The following is a 14,801-nucleotide window of genomic DNA, read 5'->3' as shown; positions in this document are numbered from 1 at the left end:
ACACCATCAAACTTAGCTTTTTGTGTCTAGCTTTTAGCTTTTTGTGTCTAGCTTTTAGCTTTTTGTGTCTAGCTTTTAGCTTTTTGCTTTTAGTCATGCTTTTTAGTTATATGCTTTTTAGCCTAGTTATATTACTCTTTAGTTTATTTTATTTTCCGTTGAGAGTTTCATGTTCTTCTGAGTTAAGTTTTGCCTAACGCCGTGCCTCAAGGGCCGTCTAAACCTCAACTTCAGACCACAGCTCCGCGTCGTCAGCCAACGCCCAACCACTGGCTTCCCAAAACTGAACGTCCAGCCAATCAGCGACCGCGGGAAACCCCTTTCGGCAACCAAACAACAAAGGGAACCCCTGTACAGGCAACGCAACGCAAGTACCTCCAGGTCCTAGCTGAACTGGTGCATTTAATATAAATATTAACCTCATTGAGGAACTCAATGCAAGGGTTAATTAAGTGATTGATGGTTGTTCAGATCTATGCAATTGCACATATTGCTGTAAACTTGGGATTTCACATTTTCATTCTCTTAAACTAATTATTTCCTCACTTTCTCTCTTTCTGCAACTTGTGTGAATGCGTGTGTTAGATTAGTTTATATGTCTTAGATTTATCCAATAAAGCCTTATTTATATTGAAAAGAGAAGTATCTCGTGTTTTGTGCTCACAAGTTAATGTCTTAAACTGCCGATCTTGTTACTGTGCTATTTAATAGTGTTTTCACTATATTTTGGATATTGATATCCATTGCAGAATTGATGTCATACAATGAATTGAATTGATGTTCAATGAATCGCTGGCCGTCTCAGTGATCAGCCGTAAAACAGTGATTCTGTCCAAATTCCCTTTAAAATCTTAAATGATTCCCTTTGAGCTAAATTGACCTGTTTCCCTTACATACTGGATTAACATCTTCACCTCAAAGATCGTCTGAGACCAGCCACCCAGACAGCTGCTGCAACAATCGGTTTGCATAACCAAGAAATTTCTGCACAAACTGTCAGAAACCGTCTCAGGGAAGCTCGTCTGCATGCTCGTCTTCCTCATCGGGGTCTCGACCTGACTGCAGTTCGTCATCCTAAACCGACTTGAGTGGGCAAATGCTCACATTCGATGGCATCTGGCACTTTGGAGAGGTGTTCTCTTCATGGATGAATCCCTGTTTTCACTGTACAAGGCAGATGGCAGACAGCGTGTATGGCGTCGTGTGGGTGAGCGGTTTGCTGATGTCAACATTGGGGATCGAGTAGCCCATGGTGGCGGTGGGGTTATGGTATGGGCAGGCGTATGTTATGGACAACGAACACAGGTGCATTTTATTGATGACATTTTGAATGCACAGAGATACCGTGATGAGATCCTGAGGCCCATTGTTGTGCCATTCATCCACGACCATCACCTCATGTAGCAGCATGATAATGCACGGCCCCATGTTGCAAGGATCTGTACACAATTCCTGGAAGCTGAAAACATCCCAGTTCTTGCATGGCCAGCATACTCACCGGACATGTCACCCATTGAGCATGTTTGGGATGCTCTGGATCGGCGTATACGACAGCGTGTTCCAGTTCCTATGCGAAGGAGATGTGTTGCACTGGGTGAGGCAAATGGTGGTCACACCAGATACTGACTGGTTTTCGGACCCCCCCGGACCCCCCAATACAGTAAAACTGCACATTTTAGAGTGGCCTTTTTTTGTGGCCAGCCTAAGGCACACCTGTGCAATAATCATAGAGTTTTAGCTTTTAGTTTTAATTACTTTTTTTTATTTGTAAGTCGCTTTGGATAAAAGCGTCTGCTAAATGACTAAAAGTAAAGTAAAGTAAAGGTCCAAGTAAAAAATCAAGTGCGAGTGAGAATTCGGAGAAAGCTGAAGTGAGGTGACTGGCTCATACTGATTGGTTGTAAACTAAGAGAGTAGCGTCTCCGCCATCTCATTTCTAAACATAACACAAAGAGACGCGCCTGGGGAACAAGGACCTGGCTGATATAATCACTCTGTGTGTATGTGCTGTACATGTGGAAGAATTGACAATAAAGCAGACTTGACTTGACTTGATAATTACAAATTCTCCTGTGAATTCTATCTTTCAGCAAGACCTGGAAGAGGAAAAGAGTGTGTATGTGTGTGAAAGGAACATGACAGAAACAAAACATTCAGCAAGTAGGGAAAGAGTGAGTGTCTTGACACTTATTATTCCGCCTGGTCTACGAGTCCTAGTGTGTGTTTGAGGGGAGGAAATGGTGGATTATATTATTCTCTCGGTACTGTGCATTCACCATTCCTCTGTTTGTTTGTGTGTGTGTGCGTGTCCATACAAATGACGAACCTCCAGGCAGCGACTCATTTGGAAACCTCCAGGGGGTCTTGTCATGAAAGTGCAGTGAGCTTCAGGCAGAGCGAGACAGCAGAACGCTTGGGAAGGTCCAAAAGGGCTCTGTTGAGGCCTGCACTCACATCATATTTTTGTATAGTGCTCAGGGAGATTGAAAAGAGCCTTCCTGAGAGAGACTTGGCCTTTAAAGAGAGAGAAATGCTACATGGGCGCACAATAGACAAGTTCCCATGGAAGTAGCTAGTGCCACGTCTCATAAGGCAGGAGAGGGAGCAAAAAAAAATTAAAGAGAGGCAAAGTGAGGGATTGGGTGAAAGCAAAACAGTCATATTGACACTGACAGAAGCCCAAAGAGCAAGACAAAGAAAGTGAAAACCGAGGAACCGACTTCTAAAGTTCCATCACACAACAGTTCATCTTTACATAAACCAAAGCCAGAACCAGAGACCACATGATCCAACCAGAAACAGACAAGCAAAAGTGTGAGGTGGAATGTCACTGAGGAGGTGCCGTCCTGCATGCCGCCGACATCTGGGGTTTGCCGTTGAGGCTCAGGATCACTGAGGGTGTTGACAGAAGTAAAGCCCCTTTGAGTCATGCTCTACATATGGACCTCCGGGCTACAACGATTGAGCTTCAGAAACAAGCAATCTGTACTGTGAAATACTAGAAGTCAAAATGCTCCACACCTGTTAAACTCATACACTAGAGTATTTCCTGGGATTCTCAGGCAGCAAGGAAAAGCAAGATGTTATAGGAGCCTAAGAGTTTAGTTACGAATTGAGTTTGTGGAAACACCAAAAATCACTCAAAGGCGGCTGGTTACAAACTGAGACGCAAATGCAATGAGCCGTGAGATGCAGACAGCAAAAACACATTCCAATGCACAAAGCTTATCCTATTTCTCTCCTTTCCTCTCAGTATATATATTGTGGGTCTTTTATATATGTAATATTTTATGTATTCTTTAAACATGGTGTCTATGTTTTTTTCAATGTTAAAATGCTTTCTCCTAACCTGGCTTAATGTGCTAAAAGTAAGCCATTTGTAGGTTGATTTCCCCTGTGTGAAATCAACTGTGCGAAATCAGTGTCTTCAACATGACACTGTTTGCCCGACAGAGCAATATTGATTCTGGGAAACTTTCTGAAATTATTTTAGCAATTACACAAAAAAAAATCCATTGTTTTCTCATCCTTATGTCACTCCAAACTTGTATGACTTCAGGAGATTCTGAAAACTATGCTGGTCACTATTTTCCATGCAATTATAATGAATGAAGACAGAAGATTTCATACTGCAAATCAGGGGTTAACTGGCCATCTGGCATACGGGGCATTTTCCCAGTGGGCTTATGCGCTTTGGGGCCGATACAATATATGTATATATTGTCTCTAGCTTAAAGAAAAAAAATCAGCAATCGGTATCAGTAAAAAAAAAAAAAACGCAATCAGAATTGCATGAAAAATCATGATCGGTGCATCCCTACTCCTTTGCAGACAGCCTACTGGTTAGTTTCCTCAAACAGTCATAACTTTGAATATTTTTTTGGTATATTTTGAATGACACTGCATATATATGACTGGACCGATCCTTAAAGTGGTGGGCAGTTTGAACCAAAAAAGATCCAACTCTGGGGCATTTTCCCAGTGGGCTTATGCGCTTTGGGGCCGATACAATATATGTATATATTGTCTCTAGCTTAAAGAAAAAAAAATCAGCAATCGGTATCAGTAAAAAAAAAAAAACCGCAATCAGAATTGCATGAAAAATCATGATCGGTGCATCCCTACTCCTTTGCAGACAGCCTACTGGTTAGTTTCCTCAAACAGTCATAACTTTGAATATTTTTTTGGTATATTTTGAATGACACTGCATATATATGACTGGACCGATCCTTAAAGTGGTGGGCAGTTTGAACCAAAAAAGATCCAACTCACAAGAGCAATTTGTGCATTAAGCAGACATATTTACTTCTTTATGAACACAACAAGGAAATGCCAAAAATTTCAGGGAATAACCTACATGTGTCTTTTATGATGCTTTTCAACCTTTTTTTGAAGTATGAAAGTTTTTCTATATTTACATCAAATGGTAACATTTTACAATAATGTCTCATTCATGAACATCAATGCATTAGCTCACATAAACTGACAAAGCAATATATTTTTACCGCATTTATCAAACTTTGTTAATGTTAATAAAATATAATTGTCCAATGTTAGTTCACAGTGTTTTAACTGAAGTTAACAGATACAGCTCTTGATTTTAAAAATGTAATAGTAAATGCAGAAATTAACATTAACTAAAATTAATAAATGCTTTAGAAGTATTTTTGATTGTTATTTCATGATAATTAATAAAGTTAACTAATGTTAAGAAATGAAACCTTATTGTAAAGCGTTATCCAGCAAAAAAAATTTTTAAAAAGTGACCACAGTCTTCAGCATTTTACTTTTGTATTGTACAGAAGAAAGGAAATTGTCTAAGTTTGGAACAACATATAAATTATGACAGTAAATGAGCACATGATGACATAACATACATTTTTTAATGAAACAGCCCTTTAATTGGAAGAGAGTCTGACTGTGGTTATCCTGATTGCATTGTATGATCAAGGTGGGGTGAAATCATTTTCAGTTTAAATAATCCAACCTGGGCGGTACATTACCATAAACAGGTTTTGGTTATGTGGAATCCAATCACTGCCTGCTGTGCTGAATTTGTGCACTTTGACAACAAAATATGATACAAATTCTTTCAGGCGTCACACCAGTCAGACGCCTGACATTGTGAATTCTGCCTGATGCCCAAGTAACAAGCTTTGAGCTGAGTGGGTGTTACAACCAACAAATAAAATGAAGTTAGATTCCAATAAGAAGATACAGTACCTGGGGAGAAGAAATCTGACATCTTCCTCTTGTAAATCTCATAATCTGTCTCCAGAAAGACGCAGAATATGACACGGTCGATCTGCAGAAAGAGCAGAAAAGAGGCATTTAGCATAATGGAAACCTGGATCAATGCATCTCTGGGTAAACACATGGCTAGGGGTAACACTATTAATAAATATGAAAGTACCAGTACTCAAACCTGTCATAACTAGAGCTCAGGGGACTCATTTATGACACACTGAGGCATTTTTAGAGACTTTTCTTACTTTGTTGAAAATCCAAATAAGTCTAAAACAGTAATAAAAAGTTTATTTATTGAAACAAACTATCAATATACACAGAGCAACAATCATCAAAATAACTAAAACATTTATCACATTTGTAGAATTTTATGAATGTTCCAAATTGGAAATCTGCAGAACATTTTGCAGAGTTCTGCATGCACAGTTGCTAGGGGGAAAAAAAGCATTTTCTGGAATATTATAAATATATTAATTGTATTTATTCAGTGAAGACGTTTTGACTAACAACACAGAACATTGTCATGCCAATTATTAATGAATTAAAAACTATGGACAATTAAAAAAGAAAAATTACTAGGTTTGTAACTGAACACTAGTGTTTTTTAAAAATATAATATTACTTTAAAGAAGACATATAAAAAGTGTGCATTATGCAATATTAAAAGACAGTACCATGCTACATTGTTGCCACATTTGTTCATGTTTAAATCAGTGATTGTCATTTTGGACATAAAAAAAGTGTATTTTTGCATGTACAACCTAATTTAAATAAAAATGTCTTAACAGGTAGAATCACACTGGAAATAAAAGGTCAAGCTGAGTGAACTGCATTATAGGACAGCCTATTTGTATTAAATCAAAAGCATGATCAAGATAAGTGGTACAATAAATACATACAAAAGAAGAGAACACATTATCATTCACCTCAACACTTCACTTCCTCCACTTAAGATCAAACTTCTAGTCATCTCTAACCACAGCTCACCAGAATAACAAATGTCACTTAAGAGCAGAACATCAAGATTGAAATTAAAACAAAAAAAAACACAAAACCTCCCAGCACTCCCTTATCACTGCAGAGAATGGATCCCATATTCAAGTCCATCTCCTTCCTTTGCCGACCACCCAGACCGGCCATCCTGTTTAAGATCTCTATGATTACACTAGTACAACAGGAATCTCAATACATACAAAACCCTCTTTTGATTCTTCCCATGTTCCCAAACAAAGAGCTCATGTGAACAAGAGTATAAAACAACACAAAGCAAGATTGCCGTCAACCTGTAGGGAATACACTGTATTACTAAAATCAAATATCCAGCAAATGTTTAAATAGCAAACATTTCCTTCATATTTGCATATTCTGTTCAGCGGGGTTCAAAAGGCCACACTGAAAGTCTAGAATTCGAAATGTCACTTAAACCTGAAAATAAACAAAGGTTTAGGATTGTGAATTCATTTACATAAAGAAATGTAAAATGAATAAGGAATGAAGATCCTGCACTTTTCTTCACTAATCATAACTAAATTAGCAAACCCCTTTGTACAGACCTTCAGATGATACTAAGAAATTTAGAAATGCATCTCTTTTAGTTTCAACTCTTAACTTCAACTCAAATAGCTATGCTGATATAATGATTTTTAAAAAAATAAAATAAACTATATTAGAAGTTAGAAAAATGCAAAACAGAAGCATTACAGGTTCTAAACTGCTGTGGCGATCACCTGTAGATTTTGAGCCCTTATATAAATATTCATTCCTGCCCTGAAAGACCTCCTTTACAACCAAGAAAGGTGATACTTCCTCTCTGTCAACTCTAAGGGTCCTTATCAGCCTCACTCTCTCCCTCTAAGCTACAGGTATGCCTCTCTTACCCTCCACGGAGGAAATGTGCCTCCCAGGGAGACGTCAGATAATCGCCCTGCTGAATATTGCAATATTCCCAGACAGCCTTGTAATGGCCTTTCCCTTCTCGTCTGGCGGTGGATGGAGAGGGAGATAAAGCAGGACTACCAGCGGGATGGCGAGAAACCGGACCACCTCTTCTCCCCTTTACTGGCAAACCACATGAGGATTCAATATAAAATCATTCTCCCTCACAGCCTTGTGCAGACAGACAGCTGTCTATTAATAGTTTATGGCCTGCCCTTTGGAGTAAATATTAAGACTCGACTTGAGACTAGTAACATTTTTATTTTTGTGCAGGAGAATGTCTCCGGGGGGTGTTGTGGCCATAAAGAGAGAGAGAAAAAATGGTCCTGCTCACTTTTTTCTCCTCTTCATCCTTTCAACTCAGAACAGAGACATCTTAAAGATGGCTATAAAGACCAAGGGCCAGGACACAAAAAGGGGACAACACAACCACAGGAATCTCTGCGCCTCTCTCAAAAACCTAATTGCCCATTGAGAACAAAGAAGAAGAATCTAGAATGTCAATAAACCAATGGTTCTCTACTGGTTTTCTTACAGGATCCAGATTTTGTGATCCAATACAGTATACACTTTTTTTCTTTATCGCACGTAAACAAGTAAACAAAAATGTTTTTAATGTAGTCTGGTTCATATTTTCTTTGACCTTGTAATTTTACTCTTGGCTTTTAGGACGAGGGATTGTCATGCAACCTGTTCATAAAAGCATCTGTCTAATTTTGCTAGGATCTAAAAAATGACATGAATTTGCATCAAAATAATGTTGTTTGATTGGACAAATAGTCTAAATCTAAACAATCTAAATCTAAACAAATAGTAATATAAACATTAATGCATGTCTAAAATACTAAATCTAAATTTACACACACACACACAGTACATAAATATATACTTTAATTTATATATGTGTGCATAATTTTATGGATATGAACATATATTCGATATTGCTCTCTGTAGATGTTGTGTGTGTTTGTATATAACTATGTGTATAACTTTAAGTATAAAAGTACTGTGGTGGGGGAATTTTGCTGAAATATAGACCTATTTAACTCTAACATATTAATTAATTTGTTCATTTGGTTATGAGACTCACTGGATATTGTTTGCTCACTTGTTTAGTCAAGTCTCCTAAACATTAATTATTTAATGTAAAACTGTCCTTGGTGAATTAATGCAAGTTTACCATTGCTCCAGTTTTCTGTGGGCATGGACACACACACACACACACACACACTTACAGTGAAATGCTACTGTGGGACTAACGCTGATCATATGATCACTTTTATCACATCAGCCTCCCAGAGTCCCAAACTTAATATGGCAGCCACCAACATACCAGATATGACTTTTAATTTGAGATCTGAGATCAAAAAACAGTTCTGAAACATTATTACCTCATTTTTTTAACCTGCTGAGGATATTTCTATATCTATATTACAGATATCCTCAGGCGAACACAAGGGCATGAAGGTATAGAAGTGGTTCTATTCCTCATTGTTCAAGAGTCTCATTTTAAAAGCTACAGAGGCATCGCAGCAGGGATATTATTTGTCAAAATAATGACATGCATTTGACACATCCAAAAGCAGTTTCTCTTCATGAATGTGTCTGTGCAGCACATTAGGTCAATGTATGTCCCCAGAGCCTTGTATGTCATTTTACAGTAAATGTGCTGAAAGCCCGGCACTGAACCACAGTTCCCATACACTGTGCTGAGCAGCGGGGGATTGTGGGAAATGAAGAATGGTGTTCAAACACATCCACTGGTAAGCTGAGTGGAAGCTCAGCTTGAGAGGGTTAATGAAGGCCTAATGAGGATGCAGAGATCGCTGTGTGCAGGCCAGACTGGTCATAATTCAACCCTGATTGAAGGACCACTGCCAGAGGGAGGGAGAGGGAGAGGGATTGTGCCATTACTACAGAAATGAATACAGAGTAAAGTTTAGTAAAGCTAAAGCAAAATTAACCGCTGCACTTCTCTCCAAGCAACATACAGTAGTGGTGAAATGATTTACCCAGATAAGCAGTAATATTGCAGTAATATTATGAAATATTATGACAATTTTAAATAACTGTTTTCTATTTGAATATTAAAATGTAATTTATTCCTGTTATGCAAAAAACTGAGCTTTCAGTCATTACAGCAGTCATTACTCCAGTTTTCAGTGTCACATGATCCTTCAGAAATTATTCTAATATGCTGCTTTGGTGCTCAAGATACATTTCTATTATCACACGTGAAAACGGTTTTGCTGCTTAATATTTTTGTGGAAACCGATACATTCTTTGATGAATAAAACGTTCAAAAGAAAATTCTGATCACTTTAACGCATCTTTTCTAAATATAAAAATAAATAAACCTTTCTGACCCCAAACTTTTGAATGGTAGAGTGTGTGTTTGATTTGGTGCTGTTATTGTAGTTGCACAGTTACTCACTTCACCTGTAAGGACAACACACTGTTTATTTGAGCTCATTTGAAAGGAATGAACTAATTAAGTAATTAGGACAGAAGCCATACGTGTTTTTGAGACCTGGGTTCATGAGAGAAACTCAACAAAATGATCTTTGAACGTCATGTTGCTCAGCAACAATACATACTCTATAGTCAAGTTAATATATTACCTGAACAATTGTTTATTGATATTACTATTAATAAATAGTAATTATTTATTGACCATTGGTATATTTTATTATGTATCTTATTGCTGTTGTCACTGTTTAATAAAAGCAGCTATTCAAAATTGCCAAAGCCTTTCAGTAGAGTATAAATCTTTCTTTCAAATCAGCAACAAAACTGGAATTCTACAGTAGATGGGAAACACCTGGCCAGGTAGGAACAGCTTCAATCCATTCTCTTCACTCTGATACGGTTGCTTGTAATTTGATTGTGGCTGCAGCCAGAAGCAGAGGCTCGGGGAGCCCAGCAGGTGCCACGACATTCTGCTGGCCCTCTTACCAGCGATCTGTCACCGCCAGGCACCCAGGCTCATAATTACATGGGGACTGTGCCAGAAAAACGTTGACGCACTAGCTGTGGCACGTATGCTCTTCTGCTTGGATTTTCTTATTGTTTCTGTCAGGCGTAATGAAAGGGACGGGTGGGCCACCGCAGCTCTTGAACCTGCGTCTATCGGCCTAAAGGTAGGAGGAGATATGAATGAGACGCAGATGTGATCTGTATTTTATGATAATTGTAATTACTGGAACACTGTGGTACCTTTTTCAACAAATGATGAATATTATCTAGCGAAGAGGAGGCTGTGTAGCTCCACATAGTGTGTGAGTGGGTTGTAAGCAATTTGTCATCATTATGTGAATGCTGTGCAGCTGAAACTCTATATGCTCAGTACTGAGGAATATTACTATTAAATGCAAAGCATTACAATATTGCATTACTCATTTTAAAAAGTAATAAATGTTTTTTTTTCTTTTTACTTGAAGTAATGCGTTACATTGCTGTGGACAAGTTATTCAAGACTTTGCATTTAATCTCAGGCTATACCAAGAAACCTATTTTTTTATTTTTTATTAATACTTAAATTCAGAAGGGATACATTAAATTGATCAAAAGTGAGAGTAAAGACCTTTACATTGTTACAAAAAATAATATTTCAAATAAATGCTGTTATTTTGAAATATGCATAAAAAAAAGATCATGGTTTCCACAATAATATTATGCAGCACAACTGTTTTCAACTATACAAAATGTTCTTGAACATCAAATCAGCATATTATAATGATTTCTGAAGTACTATGTGACACTGAAAATTTGGCAAAAAAATTAACAAATTAAAATAAAACTTTAAAATATATTTTATTAAAAAACAGCTATTTTAAATTGTAAAATTATTTCACAATAATAATGTTTTTACTGTAAATCAAATAAATGCAGCCTTAGTGAGTATAACTTCTTTCTTTCATTTGACTTCTTTCAAATATATATATATATAAAAAATAAAAAAAAACTTACTTGACCCTAAACCTTTGAATGTAAATAAATGCAACATAAATATTGAATAACAATTGTGGGAAACAATCTATTATGTAACCTATAGGGCTGGACAATATGGTCAAAATTTACATCACAATATATTCCTTAATTTCGGTTGATACGATATAATTCCGATATCGATATGAACACTATTTAAAAAAGCCTAATAAAAACTGCCAAGAACGGCCACAACAGATGTCTGTACCTACAAACTTATGAAAAATGAATTTGCCAAGTCTATGAAACCTCCTCCTATAAAACGATATAATATCTTATAAAAAAACAGCCCAAATTAATGAATGTTCACCTTTTAATTGTATTTAGCCTTCATACAAGACAAAAAATGTGAAATCACTGTCAAATAAACATCTCAGACTCACCTTATTAATATTAATATCTTTATCTTCAAATATTGGCTAGCATACACTACAATTCAAAAGTTTTTGAACAGTAAGATTTTTTAAATGTTTTTTTTAAAGAATTCTCTTCTGCTCAACAAAGCCTGCATTTATTTGATCCAGAATACAGCAAAAACAGTAATATTTTGAAATATGTGTACTATTTGTACTATCACTTACAGTATAAGCATGATGCATAATTTATAGAACTACAATACCCATCATGCTCATCATATGCTCCTACAATACTTGCACACCCCGATGTGGAAATAAATTGTTTTAATTGTAAAATTAAATATGAATGTTCTTTACTTGTAACTCTGATATTAAGGTGTAAATTTAACATAACTTTCTACCTGTTACTTGATGGCAGTAATCTGACTAATCCCAACACTGTACACACAGTCATGGCACTGACACTGAGGGAAAAGGACAAGCATTATCGCTCCGTTTTGTTCACAAAGAAAAAGCTGGCTCATAACGGCATAATGGGAAATGATGAAGAGAGTCCTGTCTGTCAGCATAAAGAGCGAGCGAGAGAGGAAAGGCAGTGTGGGGGGGAGCCAGAGTGCTCAGAGAGAGGCAGGTGGAGACTTTCCAGGCCTTATTACCAGCATAATTACACACACCTGAGCCAGCCCTGCATGAGAGGACAGTAATTAAAGAGTTGGGAAAAGCATGAGAGAAACACACACACACACACAATGGCGCTCACATCCGGAGATCTGCCAGTGGTTAAAGAGAGAGAGGAGCATAAACAGAGGAGATTAAACGATGCACGAAAACACACAAATGAACACACATACATCAGGCGATTTGTCAAACGGTGGAGAAACGGGGTGAAAGATGTCGCTCTGTGGCGATTAGCTAAGGCTAATGCTAACCTCTGTGTAACCTTGGTCAAATATCCCCTCAGCGCATTAATACCTCTACTGACTGATTCACAAATACGGTGATGAGACCAGAAATTTGAAGTCATTAATACTGAAAATATTAAAGTACAAACGAAGCAAAATATGTTTGTTAGATTTCACCCAAGGCAAATGTGCTTTACAATCTGCCATCTTTGTTCATGACTTCTAATTTTTTGATTATATATATAAAAGTATTTTTTTTTAATGAAATAATTTAGTAAATAATGATTATTTAATTTAAGAAAATGCCATTATGTCAACAAAAGTGGAGAGAAAAAAATCAGAGATCCATTTTATATTTGATAATGAATAATAAATCAAATAATCTTGAATAACATATAATAGAATGTGATGAGCATTTGCCTCCTTTACACATAAAAAAAAAACAGCGGTGTAGTTACAGCATCTACCAGCAGGTTCTAACAACTGTGAGAAACAACTCATTGTATAACCTAATGTGCCAATTATGGCACAAATTATTTAATTTAAAATATGTAAATTAAGAATAAACAATACAATATAATATTCCTCTATGTCTCCCAAAATGTAGAAAACTGAGGTAAATAATTTAAAACAGTACATAAATTATATAAATAGAAAAGTAGTGTGCGTGACAGAAACCATTTGTAAAAGTAGCTCTGATTTAATGTTGTAATTTTAACATGTAACTTGCTATTTGTTACTTGAAGACAGTGGGACTAACCCCAACACTGTACACACTGCTCTGACAATTAAGGAAAAGGACATACCTTGACATCTTTCAGAAGATATAATACAAATATAATTTAAAGACATTCAAAATTCGTAATCACTACCAAAACAAAAATAACATTGTGTACTTTAATGCCAAAGGGTAGATTGTTTAGAAAAATTCCCAGCAGTCATTTCTCCATAATCCATTGCTCATCCACTCGTACTGCTAATTAATCTCTAATGTTAGTTTCTCCCGCCACATTCCATAATGTAAAAATGGCAAACTCTCAGTCCCACTGGGGCAAATGCTTTCACCGGATTGATACAACAAAACAAGGACAGGCAGAAACTACTTAAGAGAGTCGGGCAGTGGTCAGTAAGTCAGTCTTACATTATTTTAACCTTGTATGTCTCAAAGAGAGAGATTGGGAGGTTGGGAGTTCTTGGAATCATGGTTAAAACTGAATTATCATTTCCGAGATGGGCTCTGAAAGGTTTGCTTTTGAACAGAACAGCTAGATCTATAGATCAAAGAACAGGGGCCTAACAACCCCGCTCAGGTGGACTGTGGGGAAAGAGCTGGGAGATTATTAAGTGTTGTAAACTACTCTAAGAATAAGGATAAAATGTCATATAAAATTGAGCTAAATGAAGAAAATGTAAGCAAATGTTCAACTGTTAGCATATTTACTGTACATCCCCTGCTTGACACTGTTAGCCAGTAAACTTTAACCCAAAGAAGAAAAAAGCCATTTGCCAAATGGTGTTTTTAGCACTTTTCTAAAACACTTTTACATTAAGGATACAATTTTCATTAAAATGCTACTTTTTTTTAACCAAAATATTATGTCAAGCTGACTGCGATGCCATGGTGACCCATTTAGCATCAGTTATATAATAGTCATTTTAACATGTTCAACCCAGATGTATAGTAGAAATGTATAATTCATTCAGGAGCACCACTACTGTGTGCTGCTCAGATATACAGTATGCACAATTGCGCATGTGATTGTATATTTTGTATGCAAGACACAAAGACAGAAATGGATAGAGAAATAGAGTCAGTTTATGTTTGTGTGAGTTTGCAACAGCGACAGCTCTCTTTCTCTACAAGATAATAATGCTAATAGTGCCCTCTAATGTGGGGTCAGATGAAAAAGATGCCAAATGATCAGCTAATATGACAGCTGAATGCACAATAGCATTTGCCAACATGCTGGCTGCCACACAACCCTCTATTTTCCAACAGAGACAGACAGACAGAAATTGAGAGTCTCGAAATTCGCCACTAATGAAGGAGGCTCTAAAAATGACAAGTGGAAAGGCCACTGACTTAATTTCTTTTCAAGACTAGCTAGTGGTGTCCAGCAGAGCCCCCATAACCCTGCATTTTAATCAAACCTCTTCTCATGAATGATAACAAACTGTCCTCACTCAGCATATATCATTACTTGTTCACGTTCCCTAGTAAAAAATACTTCAAAACTGCTTTTAAAGGTTTACATTTTGTTCCTGCAGCAAGAATGCAAACTATTTTGGTGGTCAGGTTGGCATTAGCATTCATATGGCACATACAGTGGTGTGAAAAAGTGTTGGCCCCCTTCCTGATTTCTTATTTTTTTGC

General features: G+C 36.8%; 1 protein-coding gene across 1 annotated transcript in view; it reads right to left on the bottom strand.

Annotated features, from left to right (window-relative positions):
• Positions 1 to 14,801, bottom strand: part of LOC107585524 (O-acetyl-ADP-ribose deacetylase MACROD2-like) — a 570,464-nt gene that overhangs the window by 32,330 nt on the left and 523,333 nt on the right. Inside the window, exon 10 of the mRNA XM_016272570.1 lies at positions 5,224 to 5,305. Within this exon, the coding sequence (XP_016128056.1) occupies positions 5,224 to 5,305 (82 nt within the window). The remainder of the gene's footprint in view (positions 1 to 5,223; positions 5,306 to 14,801) is intronic.

This window comes from Sinocyclocheilus grahami, unplaced genomic scaffold (genome assembly GCF_001515645.1).
Source record: "Sinocyclocheilus grahami isolate Dianchi unplaced genomic scaffold, SAMN03320097.WGS_v1.1 scaffold71.1, whole genome shotgun sequence".
NCBI lineage: Eukaryota > Metazoa > Chordata > Actinopteri > Cypriniformes > Cyprinidae > Sinocyclocheilus > Sinocyclocheilus grahami.
The sequence above is the reverse complement of the archived record's forward strand: the minus strand, read 5'-3'. Positions and strand labels throughout refer to the sequence as shown.